Here is a 27,297-nt window from a genome sequence, read left to right on the forward strand (position 1 = left end):
CTCCTTCGACTGAGGACCAGGATCTCAGATTTGGAGGTGATATTTTCATTCCAACCAGTTCACACTTTGAACCACTCCAGCAAGAGTGGACGATGATCACAGTTTGGTGAAGTCAACACAATCACATCATCTGCAAAAAACAAAGACTTTGGATGAAGTCACCATAATAGACACCCTCAATGCCCCCCATGTATCTAGATTCTGTCTGTATAAATAATGAACAGAATTGATGACAAAGACCAAGCTTGGTGGAGGTCAACCGTCACTGGGAACAAATCCGACGTACTGCTGCCAATGTGGGCAATGATTTTACTTGAACCAAACAGCTCGTTTCAGAAGAGCATGTACCCGCAAGAGCATGTCTTCGCCTTTGTGCGCCATTGTAGGATGCAAGTAGTCTTTTCTGGGCAACTCTATCACCACTTCTCATTTGCATCAAAATCAGGGCGGCCCGGGCACAATACGCCATGCTTGACATTGTGAAAACAGAAATAGACTTACTGGGGTCTGTGCATGACATTGTCAAGTAAACCAGCCCCAAACACGGTCGACGAGATTTACTCCGTCACAAACGGCAGTTATCAAAATAAGGCCCGCAGAGTGTAAATAATTAACCCTACCCCAAATCCTATTCTATTGCATGGAGTAAATGTGCTTCTGAACCATATGGTACAACTCTATTCATTGGACAATATAATATTTGATTGATAATACAGTTTTCCTTCGTCAAGAACATTTCAGATGTCAATATTTTTTTCCCAACCCATTGATCAAGGGTAAAACGGGTCGACTACCCAATCCCCCCCCGCCCCCCCCATGAAGATCACACTGTCAGTCATAAGACCTGCAGTACTGATGAATGACTATGCAGACTGTGTTGCTATATAGAGATCCTCTGCCCCCTTCTGATTGCAACTGTAGCAAAATGTTCACTCAGTCTAGACCAGGGGTGTCCAAACTTTTTGCCAAGGGGGCCAGATTTTATGTGGTAAAATGTCGGGGGGCCGACCTTGGCTGATATTCTTTACATTGAACAACAATATTGTTCAACAAATTTTAGTAAGCCAGTCTGTTTCACATTTCCATTTTTATTTTAATTTCAACAATCTTAAGAATTTCTTTTGGTTCATTTGAAACAGGTATATCACATGCAACTGCTTATTCACTTGACTTTTTCTTAATTAAACAGAAGTCTCCCGAGTGCAAATTGATTGATTTGAAACATGAAATGTATCACCATGACTTTTCAATAGTCACAAAACCTTTGACTCGAACAACAGGGAAATGAACAAGCAATACACATATCCACAACTGCAAGGATCATTTGAAATATGACATATCAGTCAATATAAACACGGAGTGATGTCTTGTTAACTCGTGAGTGATGCCCTCTAGTGTCTAAATGCTATTACTCATTTAGCCACTAGAGGGAAGCAGTACTCTATGAAACATCACTCACCAGTCTACGAGACCTCAGTCAATGCAACACGTGTTCCATTGCGCCCAACCTGCGGGCCAGACGGCACTGATTTTATGACAGGGGCCGAGGGCCGGATGAAATTCGACCGCGGGCCGGATTTGGCCCGCGGGCCGGACTTTGGACACGCCTGGTCTAGACTCACAGTAGTATAATTCTAACTATTGAAGTACATATATAAAAGATCACACACGTCGCAGATTGGTACGCTTGACTAAACGAGTACAGTACACGTGCAGCAATATGACTGTAAAAAGGGTCTATAAGAATATGTTGTTGAAAATGAAATGACTTCCACAGCAAATAAGTCACTCGCTTTATGGGTGCATGTATAATTTGTTTTGTGGATTTTTGCTGCCACCAGCTGGAAATGCACAAAAATTATGTGCGTGTATGTATGTATGCATGTATGTATGTATGTATGTATGTATGTATGTATGTATGTATGTATGAGTAGTGACGTTTCGAACCGTCCCGCCCCCCTCTCCGAAGAAAGAAAAATAAAACACATTTGATTTGAACGAGAGAAAAAAGACAGTAAACCATTTGTTGACCATCAAATAAAAACTCAAATAAATATTGAAACAATTAAACACTGAAATAAAATACATACAGTACATTCTTAATAACTTTTGAAAAAAAGTTATGTTTTCATTTATTGAATTTGTTACATTCGATCCTCCGTTCCTTCGGGACTACTTCCACTTTTTCTTGTAATCAGCAAGAGGGCGACATCCTCCTTCACATGTCTCTCTTCCTCAGCGGCGTACAGTACCAGTCCCAGTATTGGTGACGTCACCTCCCAAACCTGGGATAAATTCCAGCTACCCAACAGCCGATCCAAACCAGAAACAAGTCGGGCTATCAAAATAAAAGTTTAACGCCGTGCCTGTCAAACTTCAACTATGATTTTATTTTGAAAATAAATATCGGAAGTGTAACCCTCACCCCTTCCTAGCTTGTTCCGTGTGAATGCGGTGTGGAAGGCTGCTTGCTGGTGGTGGAGGCGCTCAAACCGACGACAGAAAAACTAGAGACCATTGCTTGAACAGTCCAGTTCACGATTTATTTGAAAAATTCTGCAAAAGACACAGCTTCATGTGTTTAAACTTCAATTGTTTGACTAAGTTACTTTTGACAGGCGTTTTTTTCCTGGGGTCGTGCAGTCTCGAGTGTGTCGCCGTTTCTCTCTGGAGCCAACACTAAGGTAAGCTACGAATCGTGAAGCAACTTAACAACTTTTTACCCAAAAAAAATCCACCTGCTGCCGCGTTGAATTTTGTCAAGAGTCCTTAATGGAAAACGGCAGTAAAAGTTGTGACGAAACGCGAGCGTGCTCTCGTCACTTTTGAGGCTCTGACGCAGGGTCTTTGTCCAATCTCAAGCGGTGCAGCCTCAGCCAAATGCGCCGCATTTGGCCTCGTTTTGTCCAAAATAGCAATTATTGCCAATGTTATCCACCCCTTTAATTAATAAACAGAAAAGGCTTTAATTGATATGTTGTATGGGTCCAATAACCGTTTTAATAGAAGTTTAGGCGTCCTATAGTTACCGCAGTTTTCCAAGACACTCATTTTTTCCCTTTTTTTGTTTTCCTTCTGTATTCTCATGATAAAACAATGTTGGCAACGTTAATGTTATGTTTTAGGGTGTATTGAAATCATAACTCATTGCTTGTCATTGGTTCTAATAGCTCTTCATGCCTACTGCAACCTGTTCTGATGTTTGTTGAACGGACTCCGTGCACTGATTTGGGATTTCTGCCTGACGCAGACAGACGAATTAACATTTCTTACTGACTGGTTAGTAATATAGATATTTGTAGTGTGGGTTTCGGTGCAGGTGTCCCTTGCGAGGCCCACCTTTTTGGCAGACACACCCTTCCGGTAAGGCCAGTGGCTCAGTGTTAGTACAAGGTTCACTTGAAATGTTAGGTATGTGGAAGGTGAGCGGACTCAAGAGCGCAAGGAATGTTTTGAAGAAACTTGCCTCTTACCTCATTGAAAACGTTCACTGTTCTCAGTGACCTAATTTAGTCTATTTGTAACCCTTGACCCTGGCGAAGTTGCAAACCAATTCTGCGTGGTATAGAATACCCTTAGCTACCACTTCTGTGCAACTGTTTCAAACATGTAAGGAAATAATTCCATTGTATACATATACATTTATGGGTACTCTGCTCAACCCATATTGTTTTGTGTTTTTTGTTATTGTAAAGTGTCCTTGGGTGTCTTGAAAGGCGCTTATAAATAAAATGTATTATTATTATTATTATTACTCTGGAACAGGTCCTCCTTTTCTGCCTTAAATAATGCATGATTAATTGTTTCAAATTCTGTCAATTGTGTAATTTTCGATTTGAGTCTTGAAGCAACTGTGGAAAAATGGAGACTATATATACAGGTTCATCTTGACAAATAAGATTATCGGAAACGGGTCAATTTATATAATTGGTTCACTTAAAAAAAAGTGAAACTAATGGTCACTTGAGGACAAAAGCAATCGGTACCATTTGTTTCCCTGTTAGTGTGTCCTAGCTCTGGCTGTCGCAGTGTTATAATCCGCAGTCTCCATTTTGCTGCAGAGATCAGTCTCCTAATTTAATTTGTCTCCTTGTAGTGAACGTCAATACAAGAGACACATTGTCCTTTTTTTTGTAGTTTGTTATAGCATTCAATGCAGTTGGTATCACGTTTTACTATGGTACTATTTCGATGAGGAGCACCAAATTCTGTGTCTATAAATAATGCTAGCTATGGCAAATTAGCCGAGCTGGTACTGTGGAGGAGGAGAGTGGCTGATAAAGTACATTAATGACCTGCATTGTCTGACAAAACGGTAACTCAACTTTCATTCGGCACAATGCACCCGCTCCCACAAAAGATTCTGGTGTAATGTGGATTTTTTTACATGACACTGTTATCTAACACTGCCGCATCTTATCAGCTGCACTTTGACTGCTATAATTCAAATACAGTAATCCCTCGTTTACACATTATACGGGGTTACGTTCCAAAAAGAACCCATGATAAGTGAAATCTGTCAAGTAGTCTTCTTTATTTGTCACAATTATTACAAATGTATTGAATGAAACCAAAGGTTAAAGCTTTTTTCAGGCCCACACATTAAAAAAAAAAAAACATATTGATGTTTTCTTGTAAACAACTGACAGTTTTTAGAAATATTCTACAGAACATTTCGTCGACATTGTGGGTTTTGTCATGGAGAAAATTTGGCAAGCTGTACAGCGATGAGGCGTGGAGACTATCAACATTAGTCTACATTGCCTCAGCCAATCAGGATGCAAAACACAATACATTGTTTAAAAAAATAGCATGAATAAAATGAGTGGAACAGCAAACCTGTGAAAGATGAACTTGTTTTTGTGCGAGGGATTACGGTAATCAAAATGGTCTGGTGAGAACTGTGAGGTAATGTAGAAGACATCAGACTAAATACATTTCGCCTTTCTCATGCCTTACAATGCCAACTTGGCGTGTAGCTGTCACTCCTTTCTTCGGTCCTGCTAATTGTTTGTAATTTGACTTTTCAGAGTGGAAACTCTTAGTCACCACTGGCTCCTCTTGCTAAGTAGATGCATGATGTCAGTATTACGAAAACTCAGTGCTTCATTGTCAATTTCATGTACAGAATTACCAACCACTCTTTGTCCATGTCGATATTTGATGATGATTTCGCAACAGACAAATTGCTATTCAAGCTTGATTGCCCAGTAATTCGTTAAGACCAACTTCTCGTTTAGAATTTCTGCTGATGGATAGTCACTGGGTCGAGAACACGGATCGGCAACTTCAATGCTGGAGGGGCGCACACTTTTTCATCAGTGCTACTGGGCGCCCACATAGGACCATACACCTCACCAGTTGTATTTCTGAAATTTTAAATATGGACAAAATACTCGTGGACGTGCAAAATGAATGGTCTCCAAATAGTATTTCATCCAGCTTGCAAACATCTCTCCGCCAAACGCAAACAGATGAGGTGTGCTTGGTGTGGATCTTACTGCTTAACTCGTATTCCACAAACGCAGTACTGTATTTTCCGCACTAAAAGGTGCCTTCCATTTTCTTAAAAGCTAACAGCGCGCCTTAAAATCCGATGCGCCTCGCGTATCATCATTACGGTAATATTTCAACTCCAAAATGGCTCCTTGCTCGAGACATGCTGACAACGCAGAGTTCAAACTTAAGGCGATCGGTTTCGCAATTGAACACTGAAATAGAGCAGCAGCAAAAGAGTTCAACGCTAACAAGTCAATGTTATAACTTGCTGTTGCTGTTGAACTGTGTCGCTGCTTTATTAAATGCCTTTTACTGACATCTGATAGTTCTGTTGGGTTTTCCTAGAGCACAACTCCATCTAGTGGATGCATTGTAGATTGCGTCTTATAATGTATGAAAAAAATTACAAAATAGGCCATTCATTGAAAGTGCGCCTCATAATCCAGTGTGGAAAATACGATATTCATCAGAATGCCGTCTTTAGATTCGTGGAGGTGCATCGAACACATTGTTGGAAAGAAAACGTTTGGGTTGGCCATCCCTTTTAAACTTGGTACGACTCTGATACACTACCCCTGAAGGTAGTAGATATTCTGCGAAATTTAAACGGAGTGAAAACGCTCCCCTTTTCAGGTAGTTGAAGAGGGTCTCGTGATTATCTGGCCAATCCCGCCGGTTGACCAATGAAATGCGTTCCCACGCAGCCAGCGTACTGTAGGATTATCCCATGAATCGGTGTTTCACTTTCCCAAGTGAGATTTACGCTCCTTACCGGAGCGGAGAGTTTAATGAAGAGCGAGCACAGATGGGCACACTGGCGACAAGCGCCACTGGGTGGCAAGATAAAGGTCATCCCATTGTTATGATAATCAACTGTAATCTGTGCAGTGGGTAACCCTGAAACTTGCTGTGTTTGCTGCTAAAACAATGGAGATCCCTGCTCGGACGCCATTCATGAAGGAAGGCGAAAGGGGATTTGTGCTTGCCGCAAGCATCTGTCTTATTTATTTATTTATTCTCGTTTCACTATGATAAACTCTTTGTCCTCAGTGTCCCCCCCCCCCCCTTTGTCCTTTCAAAGTGTGTTTGTTCTGGCCTCTGTCATCGCCTCCGTCGGTAGCCACCCGGGTTGAGTTCCTAATTGGCGCTCTTAACAACTGAAGTAACAGTCTGTCAACTCACAAACTGCTACCAACGGGCAACAGGCCTAATCCTCCACTGGGACTCCGAGGCAGAGATGGGAACTCGCGAGGGAGGAAAGGGAGAATGAGTCAAGCTGGTTCCAGTATTTGTGATGTCATAACTCCTGATAGCACAGGAAAGGAAGTGGAGGTAGAAAAAAGATGTAACCTAATTGGATGCTGTTGAGAGATTTCTTTTCACGTGGGGAAAATGACCATTTTTAGAGCTGCTGGATACCTTGTTTTAAAAGAAAAAATGGTGATTTAACGATCAGTGGCTCCTGCTTACTTTGTGTCTGATATTTTTGTCATGCACTTTCAAAAATTGTCGTTTGGTTATGTTGCGTGAGACTAAGTGAAGAGTAAGATCTGATTTGATTGCCTCGATCCCAAGGTGATGCTGTGCAGTTGCATTAACATACAACAACAACAACAACAACAACAACAACAGTATTTATAGAGCACTTTCAAACAGCCATCGCTGCATACAAAGTGCTGTACATGGAGCGATTTAACATATACAATAAACAGTAAGACGAATCAGTAATAAGTAATAAGTAATAAGGCGGTAGAAAGCACCAAGCAGTAAAACCAATAGCAAATCTAAGTCATGCTGAGTCAAACGCCAAAGAATACAAGTGAGTTTTGAGGAGGGCTTTAAAGATGGGCAGCGAGGAGGCTTGCCGAATGTTCAGTGGGAGGTCATTCCAGAGAGATGGACCAGCAACAGAAAAGGCTCGATCCCCTCTGAGCCTCAGTTTAGTTCTTGGTACGTCTAGCAAACATACTGTAGATGAGCCTTATAAGCCTTTTTAGCATGCCCTGGATGTACCGCTTTTTATTTCTTTTTTTTTGGCAACGTATGAACCGAGAAGTAATGTTATTCCTTGTTCTTCAAATGACTGCTGTTTTGGCGATTTGCTGATCCTTTTTAATGAAGACACTTTGTAGAAAGGAATCTTTTAGCACTGCACAGCCATTACTGTCCAGCCACGTGACTTGTTAAAACGTTGAAGACACAAGACAGTCTTGTGCTACATTCTCACCGAAAGGTAAACAACGCTGCGCCTTGCGTTTCTGAGTTTAATCATGGGTTACTACGAATGAAGCTGCACCATTCACGCCGTGTCACAACAGAGGAGAGGGGCTCCTCCTTCTCCTCTGAAAGAAAAACTAAATGTATGCGCATCGCAAGTCAATCAGGTGCTGCTAAAACTTTGGCTAATGCTAAAAGCTATCTTGGTTCACGGTTAAACACCAGGTTACCAGCTCAAGTTTACCAACTTGGCTGAAGTGCTCGTCGCTTCAAATGCGCCATTCGTGCAGCTCGGCACGGATTCACATTTGCCTATGCAAACTGCATACGTAATCGCATTGTGAGAATAGTTCAGTTGGTGTTTGGTCTGACCGTAGCATTAGCAATGTCTGTATGCGAATAAAGTAACACTGTGGATCAAGTTGAAAGGATGCAATGATGTTATCAAAGCATTCTCCTTATCCAAGATTGCTGACCTATCGTTGATGAAATCAAAGTAAGAGCAATCAGTTGCGGGCTTCCATGTTACTTGTTGCTCTGTCAGTCTTCAAATCAAAGCTAAATGAGGAAGGTTTGGCCCGAAGCAGAAGTCCCGATTTGACGTTGTCAGCTTTGGCATCAAATGGAGCAACTGGCAATTTGAAAAGTAAACACAAGAGAACCCGGTGAATGTTAATGTTCATCAAAATGGGCTCGGGTGTCATCGGCTATATGCTGTACATCATGAACGAGAGGCACTTCAGTTCTGCATATTTTAAAAAAATATAATAATAAACAATATATATTTTCCAGTAGTACAAAATCCAAATACAAAAAGAGAGAACACACATACTTACCGGTACGTTCTAGAAGAAGGCAATATTTCTGACAGGAGACCTGTAGATTTTTTTATTTTTATTGTTCTATTTGGTAACTTCTAAGTAGCGAAAATATTTTAGGTGTTTATGTTTGGATTGACCGCCGTAGCCCTTCCTTTGACTAAATGACTGCTCTCGCTTTTGGCAGTTCGAGCAGTCAACCAGGCAGCCAAACATTCTTCCGTCTAGACCACAAAATGATCAGCAGATCACCGAATGCTCTGCGTTCGCAGGTTCCCCGTAGGGCGACGTCGGCCGTGTTAACATGTAAGGTTCGCCCTCATTAACAGTCTACGAGCACTCCTGCGGAGGCAATGAAAGGCTCCAGCGATCCACTAACCACTCCAAGTCACATCTGTTTAATTTTTTTTTCCCGTCCAAGTTGATGGGGAGGAAGGAACGCCATGGCCAAAGTCAATTGACCTCTGCCCACCCATCACCCACACGGTTCAATCGTGTGACTTTTTTTTCATACGTGTGTTCTGTGTGTCAAAATAGCAATTAAGCATGGGCCAGAATAATTACCTCAAGCAAAAATATTGCAGTATCGCAGAATTGCAATTGCAACTGTAAAATGTTTTTTTTTAAACATTTGGCAAACCCCCCCCCATTGAAAAAAAACATTTTTATTTGTTTCTTGAATGAACATATTCCATGTTAGATTGACATAAATCATCACCAAATCAATCTTGTACTGTGCCTTCATAGAGTGAAACCAATATAAACAAATACTTGCCCCTCTGTACATTTCAAAACTATTAAAATGTATGCCAAGTTAATTAAATATGTATCAATCCTCAGCACCCCAATGATGGTAAATCACCCCCCCCCCTCCAAAAACACTTCAGATTTAAATAACCACCCTCAATAACATTTTTTTAAAGCACATGACAAACCCAACGTGACAAAGCAGCACTCTTGCTGATTTATTTATATATAAATATTTTGCTTCCACTTGATGGATGTTCCTAATCGATTGTTACGGTCGTTTCGGCTTGGAAAATGTCTGAGCGTTTTAAAAATGATTAAGTCAGTAGCCATCTCATTTTGAGCCTTTTGCTGTTGTCCTCAAGGACATTAGGCCCGGATTGAGCTGTGGTGCTGCGGAGTTGAATGGAGGAATATGATAGGCATCCTAATCCATTTGTGTGCCCCCCCCCCCCACCCCCACCTCCACCACATCCCCTTTGCCTCTCTCTTGACGCACACACACACACACACACACACACACACACACACATGACTGCAGCTGAAGGAAGTCCTGCTTTATTTATGAGATGGATCGCTCCGAATGCCACAGGGCCCTCTTGAGAATTCAAGACGGCACACAAACAGTATTTGGTCTCTCATGCTCAGACACGCGCAAACACGAACACACACAAATCTACACTCGCTGCAGGGCCTCCGTTACACAGTTGGTCTTTCTTGGCAATGCGCTGAGAGTCGAACGGCGAGCGATGAGCACAGTTCCACACTTCTCCCACCGGGTGTGTTACGTCACCCACTCAGCAGCTGAGGCTGAACTTTAAATTTGGATGAAACGAAGTCCTCGGTCGTACTCGCAGTCTATACAAGCGCACTCTATACTGCAGAGCAGTGATGAGGCGAGACCCAAAAGTGGGTCGCGGATTCATCTTGGTGAGTCGCAGATGAGTCGTAAAGCATGACATTGGTAATTTTTTTATTTGAGTCCTGATTTTTCATGCAGATCCTGTATTTACCAAAATGATGACTTGGACACCGCGATACGATGTACGTTTGTTGCGGCTAATGTACAATTTTTTTTACAATCTGAATTTTGCTGTAAACTGAGGACCCTGTGAAAAGAGTAAAATATTACTTGCCTTGTATTCGGAAAATACATTTTCATGTACTGTAAAATGCCGTGAATAACACTCATTAAAAAAATTAATTTAAATTTAAAAATAAAAAAATCAAGGGAGTGTATTATACAAGAGGCTTAATAAGTAATAAGACATTTCACATTTAGATGTTAACTAATACAAAGACAATACACACGTGACTCAACGTGCTTCACATATTATATAAATAAAAATACAACATTTAAAAGCAGAGTTAAATAGATTTAAAAGCAAAGAAACTAAAAAAAACGTTTCCTAATATGACGACAAGAGCATACTAAGTACAATAACAAGATTTTTGAATGCATGAATTTAAAAAAATTGAGAGCTTAATCAGAGATATCGGAAAACCGCATCATTTTCTTGGTGTGTTTTGAAACTTAATTATTCATATTCTTCACTCTGACAATATAGGCTATTGGCAACGTGGGAGACTGTATTAAACGCAAGTACAGATTGGAGGGAAAAAAAGCTTTTAAATGGTGATTTGGATGTATCCCTTCTCATCAGGCACTCCCTTGCGACGCCAAATTACGGTTGTGTAAAATACAAAGACAGCAAGCACCACGCCTGGGTGCAAAGTAATCCCGCAATGCCGCGTCGTATTGTAGACGTCACAGCAGCCACTGGCGTAAGTTCTACTAATTATCCGGTCCAAAGTTCACGCGTTGGCAGCTATTTCCCCTCCAGTGTCAAAGACGATGGCAGATAAACTCATAAATTCTCTCAAGCCGCCGCATCTGCTCACGAAGCCTCTCGTGCTGCCTTACTCGCACGGCGGCTAGCAGCCATTTATCGCGGATCATTACTGTGTGCTTGGAGCAGCTGTTTGTCGGAATATAAATGAGTGTTTCTCGTTCGGCGTCATTGTATGGATTGGAGAGGGTTAAGTTCACCACTGCTGTTGCTGTAGTTTGTCCCCCGCGGGCAAATACGGTAGCAGTCTGTTGATGTTTTGAGCACATTCATGCGCAATGGGGAATCAGTATGCCATTAATTTGATTTGATTTGATTTTTATGACAGAGAATTCTTCAGTTATGAAATGGTGTATATACATACTGATTTGTGGGTGCAGTGAACAGGGAAAAAATGCACAACTTACCATGCGCAGGATTTGCTGATTGGCAGATTTCGATTTGGATGGTGAGAATATGGATGTTCATATTCCTGTCGTCTTCCTGCAAGTTCGTTCCGCATTTTGCTGTGACACAAAATGTCGCCTGACCAAAACCTCCATGTATTATTGAATATATTTTATTGTTGTGTCGTGCAAAAACAGTTTAGTATGTATTGGATATCTTCGGAAAAATAGCGTTCAACAAGAAAACATTTTTTTTTTCCATTTGCAGGTTTTGCATCTCGGTTATTTTGGGAAAAAAAAGTTATTTTTTATTGTCAATATCTTAAGTTAATCGTAAACCTCAATTCGAAATCAACACTAGTTAATAAGAAAAGCCAATTACCATGTTATTGTAACGTTATTCCTGGAAAATAATGATTCGCCTGCCAATTAAAATTTGGCTTTATTCCGGAACGATTTCCTAAATATTTTGCCGACCTTTTGTCCTGTAACATTACTCTTGGTACTTTGTTTTTACATGTATATATGTATTTTTGGTGTAGTGCTAATACTCTTTTATGTGCTCATTACTGAAACAAATGCAGAATCAATTCGATTGAAATGACTTCAGCAGCACATAGTTGGGTTCTATTCGATAATATTTCAGAAAAGGTGTTCCCCCTCCTTTGATTTTCCTTTGAAAGCTTCATTTCCTGTTTCCTTCCTGCCTGAATTTACACTCAATTCTTTCGGGTTATTTATTTATTTTTTTTAATGGTTGTGCCAGGGGACGTGAATACCACACCGGAGCGCGAGAAAACAATAATAGCAACGTTTCTTCGACTCAACCCGATGGAAAAAAAAAAACAATATAATGATCGCAGGTTGTTTCAGAGGATAGGCTTTGGGGAAACAAGCGAGAGATGTGGTTTTTTTTCGAGAGCTGAGATGTGTGCGTGGTGAAAAAGAGGTGGGCATCAAGGAGCCCCACTAAAAAAAAAAAAAAAACTAAAATAATCCATTAAAGTGAAATTAAGCTTCCGTTTGAAACACAAATGTCCAACTGCATATGGTCGGTGTGTGTAATTTTACGTGTTTTTAGCGCAGAAATTTGTAAGAATCCCAAAGGGTGACGGAAAGTCAGATTCTGCGGCAATATCCCTTGACTTAAAAACGAGACCACCCAGTGATGGTTGTCACGGAGACTCTCTCATCAATGTTGGCTATGCTGATGAGAGAGAGCCCTGAAAACAAGTGATGGAAAATGAAAGTGACATGCAATATGTGGGGCGAGGTCTAGTCAGAATAAAGGGGGGATTAGACCTTCCCGTGACCAGAAACTGAAGTGTGTGTGCTGCAGCTGCAGATATTCACTTGCTACGACGACTACATCTGACGACGGTGGCGTCAATTTGTGCTCCAAACCAGGAAATTAATTCGACTCCCTTATTTTGCAATGTTAACCCTTTTAACTTTCGACTGAATCTCTACTTTTACAGAAGAAAGGATCCCACTTTAAATGAGGGCCACAAAAATGAATATTTTCCTATTTGTTATTCGGCTGGCGACGCTCATGTTGAGAAAGGTGGCAGCGTCTGGTGCTTTGTCGGTGGTGCAAGGCGAACGAGTGGTAGCGACCTGAAAATGCAACCTGTATGCAATCTTAACTTCATTACTTTTCCAGAATGAAATTCCTTTGCAAAAATTGATTATTGCAGCTGCTAAAGGCAAAATATTGCCAGAGCGATCACTCAAATTGATTTTTTTTTTATGGCGTAACTTGGGAATCATCTGCATGGCAAAACATGAAGCATGTCCTTGGGCTTGTGGACTCAAGTTTATCAGCAAAGCAGGCACAGTTTGGGGTTGCCCCCCACCCCCCCACACTTTTTTTGTTTTTTTTAATCCCCTTGGTGCGGGTTAAGAACAGTTCACTAATCCCAGCCTCAGCATGGTCCTGTTTTGCGAACAATTCTGCCGCCAATCCATAAACTGGTTGAGAGTGAATCAACAGTGCCTCTGCTGGTTGCAACCAAACATTGCGCTGTTTTGTCTTGACACGATTAATCATGTCCACCTAATTGACACAATTGTTCATGTTCATTTGATCAATTGCTAATATGCGTCCATTTGTTTGTATCCGTTTCAGTTCAAACCCCCTCCAGTAAACAGCCTTCCTGTTACCCTCATCTTCGGTCCGCGTTGTGCAATGCGCGTGCGCGTCCCGGTGTGGGTGTTGAGGCGACGGATTGAAAGCTTGTTAAGTTGATAAACTGTTCTCCGAGCCGCCAGTCAACATCTTTTAATGGTGACGTGAAGCAGCAGCTGTAGTTGTAAACGCCAGCGAGCTGCTCAGCGGGCCAAGTGTCTTTGAACAGGACCGTTGGGCTGATTAACATTGTCGCGCCTCAAAGCGAGCTGCTGGCTCTGCTCCGTCATGTTCCAGCGTTCATTGAGTTTATTCCAAATGTTCTCTTATTGCCAGTGAAGCAGCTTCCCTCTTGAAAAACCGTGTGGGATGAAGTGGAAGCCGGGGGTGGGGGTAGGTGGGAATCAGTTCCCATTGGCTGAATGCTCCCTTGTGTTTGACCTGAATGGCAAACACAGAAAGCGTTGCCAGACCTTTTTCTCTTTAAACATCTCCCCTCTCTCTCTCTTTTTTTTAAATAATCCTCTTTAACGTCCCTTTTCTCTTTGTGCCGCGTTGAAAGAGCCCATGAGCTTTCCCGCCTCCCTATAAGGCGTCGTGAAGGACCGGCAAAGGCCAGTTCAGCAGCCTGTCACTCATCTCCTCTTTCAGTTCTCAAAGGAATGAACATCGTTTTCTGTGCGAGGGGATTCACTCATGTTTGATTGCTGTGCAACTGCAAATAATCCACCCCCACCCCTCAAAAAAAAAAAACAACACACATCAAGGAGACCCAGTTTGGTGTCGAATGAAATTACGTCCAATTTGTTTACTGCATTGTAGCGTAGTTCTATATTGGCTGCTGTATAGGCAGTCAAGTGATGGAGCCTTTATAGATGTGACGCTTGCTGTAGCTGTCTCTCCCTGATGCACATAATTGGCCCGGGAGAAGGCTGTGGGTGCTTTGAAGCCACCGGCGTTCCTGCAAACGACCACAGACTTCCAGGTGACAAAGAAATTGATATCATGTCGTAGAAGAGGGCTATGACACTAAAATAGCTAACCATGCGGCAGATCTTGGAAGACGTCAAAGGCATACAATATTATGGGGTTTGTTGTATTATTGGCCGAATTAGATGGTCAAATTTCTTTTTTTTTAAATTTTTTTTTTACTTTTGCAGTGAACATGTCAAAATCTGGCGGATGTTGCAATAATGCACCATTAAATCCCTGCGCAAGGACCGCGGTGGCTCACCCATCCATGCGGGATAAAACGTTGTAGTACAAAATGGAAATAGAAACTTGGTGTGATTCAGCAGCTGTAGCCCGAGGCGGACAGAAGCCGCAGCTTGTTTGCATACCTCACTCCTGTTTTGTGGAAGAATCGATGTCACTGTAGGACTGGTATTCCTCTCGCCTTGAATTTGGTCTTCTGTGTCCCACTCAGCACTTTGTTGCAGCTGCCGGGTGGAAGTAACTCTTCTCCGCTGTCCTTGCCGCCGCGGCCGAGTTGAAATCTCTTTTGGAAAGCCATCGAAACTTTCCCAGTGCTGTGTTGCACAACTTCTCTCAAATCAAGTTTGACAGCTTCAGTGACTGCAAGCAGAGACACATGTATCTCTCCATTGTAGCGCTTTCGACATGCTCGTGCAATGATGTCAACCACTCCTTTTTCGCTTGTTACTACCTTCCGTAGAGATCCCACAACGTTGCTGCATCAGGGCAAGCAATACATTCATTTTGGTAAGATTAGTACACAGTCCGAGCCAAGAATGCAATGGGCAGTGCAGAACGCGTGTGGAAAGCGCTCCGCTTTCAAGTGAGTATTTAATTAAGATTAAGATATCCTTTATTTGTCCTGCAATGGGGAAATGTATATTATAATTTAAATTGATAATATATTATATAATATCTTAACTTATATTTAATGCAATTGTTAAAACAGACAGCCAATAAAGCCCAGCGAGGCAGTGTATCAACACCTTTGCTTACTCGCTGTTAGCTTTGCACGCCATCGGTCCAAAAGAACACCTCGGGTTCTGCCACTGACCGGTGTCGGTCAAGATATTCAGGAGGTTAAAGTAAGTAATTTTAAAGTAAAAAGGAAAACCTTCCCGTCGGTTGACAAGGCCGCATTTCTACAATTCGTAGCCCATTCCAATGGGTTCAATGAGTAACGATTCGTGAACATGGCTTTTGGGTGCGAGTTCAAGCTCGAGTATGTCCTGAGCTACACGTCATGAGCTTTAACCGAATAACCGCCGTTTTTCTCAAAACTCGGGTCTGGAATGACATCATCCTGGGCAGAAAATTACCTGGTTGACTTTATTCTCCTCATTCTGTGTCATTGCTCTTTCTTTATAAGTCAGCGGCACTAAAATCCAGAAAATGTTTTCCTTCACAGGCAGTGCAACAGTTGTAATGGCTGTCTCACGCCTGGCGAAGATGACATGTACAGTAATACTGAACCTTCAAACTGTTCCCCTGCACCCAAGAACCCAGTCTTTGCGCACACAATTGGGTCTTTTATGTAACCTAATTTGGGCGGCTGCATTCCTCATTAGCCATCACTTTCTCTCGCGGTTGCTTGGCTCCTCCATTAGTATCCCTATCATACGGTTGGCCGTCCGGTCCGAGTCATATCATGAAGAATCACTTACGCAGAACTAAAGTCCCCCAACACTTGAGTCGCCTTGAGTTGTAAACTTAGTGTTGCTAGAAAATAAGAGGCATGCTTTTTTTCTTCTTCTTTCTTTTAATCCCCACGATTGCATTTCCAGCTGGGGGCTTTTGACATACTGCTTTGCTAAATATAAACCTGATTGCTCAGATGGTTCTCATGCCGTGAGACTCTTTTTTCCATTACAAAACGGAAACGAAATGAGCTTCTCATATCCCACCATGCATTTTTCCTAACAATCTCTCACGACCCTGCTGTACCATCAGACTTGTCAGATCCCTCAAGAGTTGCGGTTGTGTAGCAGTCGGTCAACTAAAGAAAGGCCGACTGATGTTCTTAGAAGTACAACTACTTTATTTTGTCATTGAAAAACTAACGGCAGTCAGCCACATTGGAATTATTTAAGTGTTGATATGCGAATTAACACTAAAAAAAGGTTTGCCATATTATGTCACTTAACTTTTAGAGAAGCTGAATATCTCATCAGGGCATATCCTATATCACAACAAATGCTGATGAATGATTTCAAGAATTTAATTTATTACACTTGATACAGCAAAGCTTAATGCACGTCTAAAATTGGACTTAACATGATGATGACACAGCATTTTTTTTTGTAGTGATATTGTTTGGTGAATCAGTTAACTGCGGAGCTCAACTGAACTCTGTTGCTAACAAAAACAGCAGCACCCATTGAAGCATATACAGTATACAGTCTCGCTTGATTCACTACCTGTAAATTGAATAAATCAATGTCCCTTCCCCTCTCTCTCTCTCTCTCTCTCTCTCTCTCTCTCTCTCTCTCTCTCTCTCTCTCTCTCTCTCTCTCTCTCTCTCTCTCTCATTTTCACAGGGTGACTCCATGAAAGATGACAGAGGAGGTGATTGTTGTAGCCAAGTGGGACTACACAGCCCAGCAGGACCAGGAACTTGACATTCGAAAAAACGAGCGTCTGTTCCTGCTGGACGACTCAAAAACGTGGTGGCGCGTCCGCAACACTGCCAACCAGACAGGCTACGTGCCCTCCAACTACGTGGAGCGCAAGAACAGCCTGAAGAAAGGCTCACTGGTGAAGAATATCAAGGACACGCTCGGTAAATAAAATTTGGCTTCCACTGACTAATTTTCTGTCCTAGCCACTCACCTGTTGCATTATGTTTTCACTTGAAATGTTTTGTCTCAACTCAACTGTATTTATAGAGCACTTTAAAACAACCACCGCTGTATACAAAGTGCTGCACATGGAGCAAATATATATACAACAATAAAACAATAAACTAATAACGAAGACAATAGAAAGCACAAAACAGTAAAACTAAGATCAAGTCTGGGTCATGCTGAGTCAAAAGCCAAATACAACAGAACAGCCGAGGCCCCAGAATTGAGCCCTGTGGAACACCACATGACAGTGGGGCAGTACGTGACTCAGAGTAGCCAAGGCTAACACAAAAGGTTCTGTCAGCTACATAGGACCTAAACCACTCAAGAGCCGCTAACCACCAATGCCCACTAAGGGCTGCAAACAAGCCAGCAGAATACTGTGATCCACTGTATCAGATGCTGCAGTTAAATCCAATAAAACTAGACACACATAGTCTCCAGTTTCATTTGTCAGAAGGATGTCATAAGAAAGACGTGTGTCAGTGAACAGAGCCATGCCTATCCGGTCTCTTAAATATTTCCAATTTTAATCTGTATCGTTTAGGTGAAAACTCAAGGTCAGTTGAGTTCATTTTTTAATATCCTTGCTGCACATTTTAGCACAAGCAACATGAAGTGAAGTGTGTCAAAAATAAGCTTTTAATTGGGAGAATCTCTCTCTCTCTCTTTGAATGCCTTGGACTCTGGTTTCCATGCCAGTGCCCCATTGAGGAGAAAAATGCTGCCCAGAGGAGTTGTGCCATAGCCTGGATGTACTGTAGCTCAACTTCTCATCGCCGATTTTGATTATTTTGACCATCTCCAGTCAGCACAGCTTTCTTGCTTTGTTCTATTGATTTATTATTTTGTGTGTGTGTCACCTAAAATAACACAGTTCCCTACTGTTACTAGTAAGCCCTACTTCATCTTAAAAGTACAAATGTGTCGTCCTTCAAAGCTGACTGAAACATTCTATGGATGTAAAGTATACAAAGCAGCGCTGACCTAGTTACTGCTAAACTTGCATGCTTTCCCTTCAATACCATATAAATAGTTAATTACGAACATTCGAAAGGCAGGAAAAGCGTGAGAAAGCCATTTGTTATGACAGTTGCAGCATGACTCACCTCGTTTTGCCCGGATGGAGAGATGGAAACATTTCTTACTCAACTGCAGTTAAAAATGCATCCTTATAAAGCTTCATGAGGTACAACTACTGTATAAAAAATGACCATTCATTTATTTTCTCTTTATTTACCAAATTGCAGTTTAGGGGGCGAAGGTGAGAGAGGGGGCAGGGTGGGATAATATTTCACACTATTACAATTCATGTCAAGAGAAAATGGTATTTAAAACCAAATACAAGTCCAGTACTGTAACAAAATGTGACAGAGCGCAACATTGCGACGCGATCACATGTCAAAAGTGTAACTGAATATTAATTACCACTGTGAAATGCCTTTTTTCCCCATCTTAAAAAAAAATGTAGGATCTCACAGATAATCTTTTAAGATAAAAAAAAATCATTTCTTTTTCAGTAGGAGCTCTTATTTGTGGAAATACGGCAATCATGCTGTTTTGATTGTCACGTTGACATTGCCAGCCAATTTTTTGTTGTTGTTGATAGCGATGTAGGAGAGCAAGAGGGTCAAAATTGTGATTGCTTTGCATGGGCTCAAGCTACACGACTCCTCGCTGGTGGTGTCAAAATTCAGAGTCGGCTGTCTTGACAGCCGGCATGGAACAGCCTGTCACCGTCACCCCTCCCCCGCTCCTTCCCCTGTTGTTTTACATCCAACCAGCGACACTGTCCCCACATCAGGCTTTTCTCTCCACACTTCAATCACTGTAGTTGACTTTTTTTTGGGTGTGGGGGTCTCTAGATTGATTACAGAAGAAAAGCGTCCCTCTAATGGATATGCTGAAATGATAAAACCCTCCACTGTCCTACATTACATTATCGACTGCCACATTATGGCCTCATTTCATTTGGCAAAACGTCGGAAGCATCCGATGTTAAAAGCCCGAGCTTATGCTGCGCTGTCGGACATTTTCTTGATGAGGTGTTGAGTGAAAGGTGAGGTCAGGAGCTAATGGAACATACTCGCATGCTTGAGTAGACAATGTTAATTGGTGAAGAGTGTGTGCGTTCTTTCCCGCTTATTTCTCTGCTGCTCTTTCTCTGTAATTGTGCGGCCTTTTATCTACCTCTTTTTCCCCCTCCTTTAAAATTTATTATCAACAGCAATTGGATATTTGAAATGCTTGCCTGCAAGGTTGGGTGGGGTGGTGGGTTGTGGGGGAAATCATTGTTAAATTGCCAAATTGCCAGATCCCACCATGTAATCTAGTTAAAATGAATATGCTCCTCTGATTTAAAACTATAGAAACATAAAAATGTTATGAAAAAATAATTAACATACACCGAACACAAAGCACATCTGCAGATAAGATGTACTCACTAGTCACAATAAGAAGAGCTGAAAGAAAACAGTATACAAAAGGGTTAATAAAAGTCAAGTCCATCAATAAAGTTAGTACCCGTTCATCCAGTGATGATTTTTTTTTTTTTTTAATGAGCGGCTGCACAACATTTGAACACGGCTCAACCCAGTTCTGCTTTGAGCTATCTGTCAAAGTCACTTCATTTACATGTCGCTATTTCTTGACTTCCACGCCGCTTTCCCACCAAGGTTTCTCCTCTTGAGTGGATGCCTTCCAGTGTTGTTCCGCAAGATGGAAGACTGCACGTGTGGGGAAAAATAAAATAAATAATAGCCGCTAATGTACCAAGCAACATTTGCCTCTATGAGTGAAGGTGTATTTCAATGAGACCGTGCAAGCAACAGGCCCTTTTGCTGAGACCGCTTGGGGAGTAACCTTTTGTGTTTCGTGTACAAGCAGCAGATGGAGAATCCTCTCCGTCAAACTCACACATACACACAACTATTAAACATGTAGGATGTTTGCCCGCATTATCCATAAACATGATCTACTTGTGATTCCCATCCCATTCCTCTTCATTGTCAGCTGTGGTCTTCGGCTCGCGAGGGCCAGCTGCCAAGGGACAACTTTTATTTCTCTCTCTTCCCCCCACACCCCACCCCCACTCCCCCGCAACAAGTTTCATGCTACTCTGCGTGAACCCCGCCACGCTTCCAACAATGCAAATGGGTCCCGCTCTGCAATCGGCGCTGACATTTTGTGGCATTTCAGCGGGGGCTCTGCGGGCAAACTGCGGGCGAGATAAGCTTTCAAGGCGCGCACAAACGAAAAGATTTGCCGACAAAAAGCCTCACCCGTCAGATGATCTGCTTTATTGGCTAATAGGCGTCACCATTCAAATTGAACACCGGTTTTATCGTCTGTGCTGTCAATTTAAATGTCGCTGTTCATTGGACTTGCAATATTAAACGGGGAGCTGCTTTTTTTTTTCTAATGTTAAAACAATCCAAGCAGCAAAGCAATGTTCTTCTCTTAACTCATTCAGTACCAGCCAATTCTTGACCAAGTCTGAAAAGACGTTTAAAAACGTCTTTGGGAGTGAATGAGTTAAACGCTTCTGCTATGTCCAGAAGCCTTTTTCTTACTGCCCATCCATCAAAGTTGGCTTTTAAAACGGCTTTTTCCAGTCCCCTTGTTCTTTGTAACCAATACGGAGTAGGCGGTACAAAGGGGAGGAGCACTTTGCTCGTTTCATAGCTGCGACCTGGCCTGTATGAAATGGAAGAGCAGAAGGCCAGGACAGTGGTGAAAAGTTAAACGCCTAAGACTTTTCTTGCCTTGTGTTAAAATCATCTTATTTCAACCTCTTCTGATTATTAGTACAACCAGCAACAAATTCTCAAGATGCGTGAGACGTTTTTAAATGCTGTGAGAGTTTATAATTGATTAGAGAAAGGACCCCCCCGCCCCAAAAAAAACGTTTCAGAAATTGAAAACCACGATGAAAAAAAGAAAAATGTTTCACTCTGACTATTGGTGTCTTACATGAAGTTGCACCCATAATAGTTTCAACATCAGAACCCTCAGGAGTAGAGTGGCTCAGGTATATATTTTTTCTATTGGGTCTACTTACTCATGTTTATTATGTAGAGAGCTACACTTGCCTGCTCATTTTTTTTAAAAATTCATTTGTATGTACCTATATTTTGTAATTGAACTCTGTTTTTCCATAGTGCAACCTAACCACTGGTAAGACCAACACAGATTTTTGTTCAGAATGATGTCATTGGGTTAATTGAAATGTTATGCATCAAAATTACTACTGGTATCGATGTTCAGTATCGGTAATGGTGAGTACTCAAGAGTGACTACTCGTACTGGTTTTGTTCTTGGGAGAAAAAAAAAGGCATTTTAAATATCCCAACTTATTACCGAACGTGGTCGTTTTCGAAGATCCATTTCAACGTGGTTGCTTTGGGGACATAGTTACAGGTAGTACATGAAACGCTTTAAAAGCACAAAGAAGAAAAACGTCCCTTTTTTTTTTTACTCGATCATTGTTCCGCAAACATACCATTAAAATACACTCTGTCTCCGTCAAGAGATGTTTGAAGTCAGTCAAGTGGGGAAGTCGTAGCTTTGATCCTGGATGTGGCTGTCCCGGGCCCTTGGTGCCTGCTCCAATTTAGCCTCCCTGACTACGCTGTCTATTTTCAGCCTTTTGATTAGCATTGGATGCACATGCACATGTCACGACTCCACAGAACACCCAGGAGAAATGTGATGGTATGGTGGGGGGGGGGGGGGTGTGGAGAATCGATGTGTCCTCCGTTGCTCTGGTTTTCTCAGGATGTCAAGTGTTTCTATGCTTGGGACTGCTGCTCTTTTCCCTGAGGAATGCCGACATGCCTTTTTCTTGTTGCTATGACGACCTAAGAGCGCCATGCAGAGGGTTAAAACCTGCTTGGGCACAGTACATGGATTCTTAAGTGGCGATGGCGAGTTAGAAACGTAATAGTGGGGTTTGCTCTTTTTTTTTTTTTTGGGCTAGGCTGCATCACGCAGTCATTCTGCAACCAATCGCGATTAGTTGCAGACTGTTTACAACTAGTTCGGCTTCGATTCCGATTGACAAATCGCAAGTGATTGACATCACGACAGCACAGATGCTTATGGCCATTCGGAATAAATAACCTAAAGCCAAGCCACCACATGCGATTTATATCCACATAGAAAAGAGGCCTGGATCGGATTTGAAAAAAAAATTGGAAATGTACTGTTCGCATTGTATGAAAAAAACAATCGGTCGGTGCTAATAGACAACCGGTCGTCTTGTAAGCACATTGCGAAAAAATAAAAAACATTCAAGAAACATTGAACAGATACTACAAGATGAATTTTCTGTACATTTTTTTAATTGAGATACATGATGTAATTGTGTTTTACAAAGTTATTTCAATGGTTAAAAAAAATCTATTGCAGGTTTGCAGTACAACCATTGCCAGGGGGGCTGGTGCTGTGGTTGGTCAGCGTTAAAAAGTACTGTAATACTTTACGATGAAAGTGGGGTGTATCATAAAGGCAGCTTTCGAAACTTCAGTTAAAAAAAAAAAGTGATGTTTGTCACCCTCGTTTCATTCTCACGACAGGTTTGGGAAAAACAAAGAGGAAAACAAGTGCCCGCGATGCTTCGCCGACGCCGAGCTCCGATACGGAATACCCCTCTAACGGTAGCGGTCTCGGAGGAGGAGGAGGCGGCGGAGGGGCGGCGGAGAGAATCAACGACCTCAACATCCCCGCCGTGGTCAAGTTCGCCTACACGGCGGAGAGGGACGACGAACTGACCTTGACGAAGGGCTCCCGGGTGGTGGTGATGGAGAAGTGCAGCGACGGGTGGTGGCGAGGCAGCCAGGCAGGACGTGTGGGCTGGTTCCCCTCCAATTACGTGCAGGAGGATATGGTAGGGGCGGATGACAGAGAGGAGGGGGATTCCTCACGGATATACCACACTCAAGGGACCATGCTTGCCAACGGGAGCGTCGGCGGCCGCGTGCTGGACATCGTGCAGACCCTCTACCCCTTCAGCTCTGTCACCGAGGAGGAGCTCAACTTTGAGAAGGGCGAGGTCATGGAGGTGGTGGAGAAGCCGGAGAACGACCCCGAGTGGTGGCGCTGTAAGAACTCGCGCGGCGTGGTCGGCTTGGTTCCTAAAAACTATGTGATGGTGCTGGACGAGCGACACGGCCCGCCTTCTTCCAAGACCATCTCGCCGCAGAACCGGAACGCGGCGCCGTCGCGCTCGGGCAGGTTCGCCGGGAGGGACTGGTACTACGGAAACGTTACCCGACATCAGGCCGAGCGCATACTTAATGAGCGAGGGGACGACGGTGACTTCCTCATACGGGACAGCGAGTCGTCGGTGAGTAAAAAAAAACAAAAAAAAAAACAAATTGCCACTTTTTGGGTTGTAAATGGGTTGAAAATTTCCGCAACGGTGATGGTAAATTTCCTCCGTTTTTCGAATATGCATAAAGGGGCCATCTCGAGTATGCAAGCATCCTGCGGGTTGCCACTTGCCTATCCCTGAACTAGTTGTTTTTTTAAAATTTGTTTTTAATCATTATTTCTGCAATTCCAACCGTTTCTGTTGTCATTTTTTAAAAACTTGATTATTGCTTAGTGTTGCTTTCCATTGGTGATTTTTGCCCAAGACACTTCGAGAAAAGCAATTTATCGGTAAAGAGGGCCACAAAAAGAAAAACGGATAAACGCACACCAAAAATGACGTTGGAAATGAAATGTCACGAGGGCAGCATGGTTAGCACGCAGCGGTGCCGTCAAATACTGACTCATCCCATATGTGCTCCAGCAAACTGCACTTGCGTGCTTTGAGTCATCATGCATGGCAAATACATCACCATGGTCGGATGAATTCATGCGTCACCTCTGCAGTTCAGCATTTTGACTCGCAACGCCTTCATTTATTTATAAACTCTAAATAAAAGAGAGTCAAAGGTGACCTCATTTTCGTTTTAATTTTTCACATATTTATTTTTTCAATCACATACAGACAGGCCAAAAAAATATTGGGAAGTTGACACAATTTTCAGCATTCAAGATCTGGACAACACCTCAATGAATTTCAAATGAAACAAACGAGATGTACTTTTTCCGCTTTCTCCAGAGGGTATTTACTTCCAAATCAGGTGAACGGTGGAGGAATTGGTACCGTTTTTGATGCTCCTCCCCCTTTTGAAGGAACCAAAAGTAATGGGACAGATGAACTGCTCATCTGTTGTATGATTGAGCTGACTATTTTGGGAAATAATCGAATAGCAATCCCCTTAAATATTGTGATTTATTTTTGGAAGGTCACAAGCAATGAATTCATCTTTATAAAAATAAACGCAATTTTACACACGACACTAAAATAAGGGCAAATGAAGCATTCCTTCATGTGAAAGACTGTTTATGTGCGACAATTACAAGTGTAAACAAACAATTTCACATGCAGTCTTTAAGTGTTCACCACAACAATAAACTTCTCTCCCTCATCACATCAACTAAAGTGGAGATTGCAACAAAAACGTAAACTGATCTGTGACTTTACCATCTCGATATATCCAATTTTTCACATTTCCTGAAACACACTATGTAAACATGTATTATCTATTTTTTTAAAATCACATATGCTTAAATGTGGGAAAAGTAACATTCTACCTGCTCGTTTGGCGTAACGTCCATGAACGCGGCTCTGGGAGGAAAACTGGGAAGACTTTCTGCCGACCCCAACAATGTTACCCTTTTGTGTTTCAGCCCAGTGACTTCTCGGTGTCCCTCAAGGCGGCGGGCAAGAACAAGCACTTTAAAGTGCAGCTGTGCGACGGCGCCTACTGTATCGGCCAGCGCAGGTTCATCTCCATGGAGGAGCTGGTGGAACACTACAAGAAAGCCCCCATCTTCACCAGCGAGCAGGGAGACAGGCTGTACCTGGTCAAAGCACTGCTGTGAAATACACACACACACACACACACACACACACACACACACACACACACTGGATATCTGTCAGGCGCAAACACATCTATACAACACCACTCCCTGACTGTCTTATGAATCAAGCCTTATCTGGACCTCCTCTGGTGGTATCAACACTCCAACCACGTCCTATGTCGCCCCTGGTGGCTGTCGGGTAAATCGTCCTTCTTTTGCCTCCCAGCAGGTGAGCACTGAAGCCTTCACGCCCCTCCTCCGGGGGAGTCTTAAGTCTTTGTAATGTCATGTGTCCCATTCAAGTACGACCTAACACCATTGCTCTTAAACTTACTTGAACAAGATGACAACGAGTGATTGTTTCATTTATTATTTTTTCCCCCCCTCTGTTTTTCGTTCTTCCTTTGTTTGGTTTCAGTTCCTTTTCAGAGGTGTCAATCATGGCAATGACTTCAATAAGTGACCAGGAATACTCTTTCCTTTTTGTCACGTCACGACTGTTTAATTTTTTTTTTCAGTTTTCCTCTCGTAACGTGTGCGCTTGACTTCAGTTACACAAATGATTAAAAAAAAAAAAACGCACACATTATTCATAGCCTCGGCCAGTGTGGAGTCCCACTAAGTTATTCATCACCTGTACACATTCTGATTTCAAGTTATTCTTAACTTGAAAATTTTTAGTTCAAGTTAATTACCAATTATTCCTAAAATCGTGACAAATATTGAGTTCACGTCGGCCCAAGTCATTCACACCCTGTAAACATTTTGAGAAACTGCAAAGGCCAAATCATTCGAACCATGACCACATTTTGAGTTTAAATCGGTTACAAAAGAAGAACAGCCTGGACATTTTTGTAGTTCATTTTATTTCATAACTTGTACAATTTTTTTAGGAAAAGTGAGGGCTGAATTATTCCAAGCCTGAACAACTTTTGCATTAATATTAAGTCCATATTATTCATAACTTGAACATATTGAAAATGTCAAAACATGTTTTGTGAAGAGATATTAGGAAGATACTGTAGTTAAGCAAGAGGGTTTTTTTGTGTTTAATTTTCTAACACCGCACAACAAACAAATATTGTAAATGTATGACAACTCCTTTACTGTTTCCAAATTCCAAAACGTTTGCCTTTTTCTTCTATTAATATTGCTCTAACACAACTTCACACAGCCTTTGATCAAAATTCCCATTTAACAAATACAAATTTGTCAGTTCGTTCAATGTGTGGGATTGTAACAATGATTTCCTGTTCAGTTCATCAGCGTAGCCAAATGTGGCGGCCAGTTGGCAGGAAGTCACTGCACTCATCGGCGTCACGTTAAACTTATTGTGGAAGCCGACCTCAGCTCTTGATAGCGTTTGCAGCCACTTGTACGAAGAAATGCTGTCATGAAATGGAGCCAACTGTCAAAAAAGGTCTTTCCACCACCGTTACATATGCCAAATTTTTGTCTCCGGTGTGTCCCAGTAACACAAACGTTACACATTTGATTCCACGCAGACCAAAACATTCTCTTCATTAAATGAAGGCAACCTGTCAAGTCCGACCAAACGCGCACACACACACACAAACACACACACACACACACACTTGGCTTTGTCTGTGCTTGGTTTGTTGACCGATGGAAGTGTTGAAGGTTGGTTCACTTTCTTTTTTTTCTTTTTAATTATCTAGGATCTACCTGAATGTTAATGAGCGTTGTTATTTAATTCTCGTCTCCACTGTATGTATATATTTCCAAATAAGACACCAACTATGGTACTGTATCACCGACAACGTGATGACAATGGTTCAATAAAAAAAAAAAAAATTGAGGACTATTCAAACTGAAGGTCAGTTTTTTTTCTTACAATGTATGTACCGTATGTGGAAATTGAATTAATAGATACAAATTTCATCCACAGTATGT

The 27,297-nt window shown here is 42.0% G+C and overlaps 1 protein-coding gene and 2 long non-coding RNA genes across 3 annotated transcripts in view; 1 reads left to right on the forward strand and 2 right to left on the reverse strand.

Moving 5' to 3' along the window:
* Positions 1-22,199, reverse strand: part of LOC127611648 (uncharacterized) — a 127,271-nt gene extending 105,072 nt beyond the window's left edge. The window contains exon 1 of the long non-coding RNA XR_007965404.1: positions 22,138-22,199. This is a non-coding gene — a long non-coding RNA (uncharacterized LOC127611648). The remainder of the gene's footprint in view (positions 1-22,137) is intronic.
* Positions 2,424-27,214, forward strand: nck2a (NCK adaptor protein 2a). The gene is made up of 4 exons (XM_052082272.1): positions 2,424-2,684; positions 17,158-17,399; positions 23,040-23,809; positions 25,207-27,214. The coding sequence occupies exons 2-4, from the start codon at positions 17,174-17,176 to the stop codon at positions 25,399-25,401; spliced, it is 1,191 nt and encodes a 396-aa protein (XP_051938232.1). The 5' UTR covers positions 2,424-2,684; positions 17,158-17,173; the 3' UTR covers positions 25,402-27,214.
* On the reverse strand, positions 11,974-15,264 carry LOC127611643 (uncharacterized). The gene is made up of 2 exons (XR_007965396.1): positions 14,986-15,264; positions 11,974-14,606 (listed from the first exon to the last, which is right to left on the reverse strand). It is a non-coding gene; the product is annotated as an uncharacterized LOC127611643 (long non-coding RNA).
* Positions 27,215-27,297: the final 83 nt, after the last annotated feature.

This window comes from Hippocampus zosterae, chromosome 12 (assembly GCF_025434085.1).
Source record: "Hippocampus zosterae strain Florida chromosome 12, ASM2543408v3, whole genome shotgun sequence".
Lineage (NCBI taxonomy): Eukaryota > Metazoa > Chordata > Actinopteri > Syngnathiformes > Syngnathidae > Hippocampus > Hippocampus zosterae.

Coding starts and splice junctions, on each gene's coding strand:
- nck2a (XM_052082272.1), top strand. CDS start 17,174: ATGACAGAGGAGGTGATTGTTGTAGCCAAGTGGGACTACACAGCCCAG. Junction 17,400..23,039: donor GAATATCAAGGACACGCTCG/GTAAATAAAATT, acceptor TTCTCACGACAG/GTTTGGGAAAAACAAAGAGG. Junction 23,810..25,206: donor TACGGGACAGCGAGTCGTCG/GTGAGTAAAAAA, acceptor TTTGTGTTTCAG/CCCAGTGACTTCTCGGTGTC.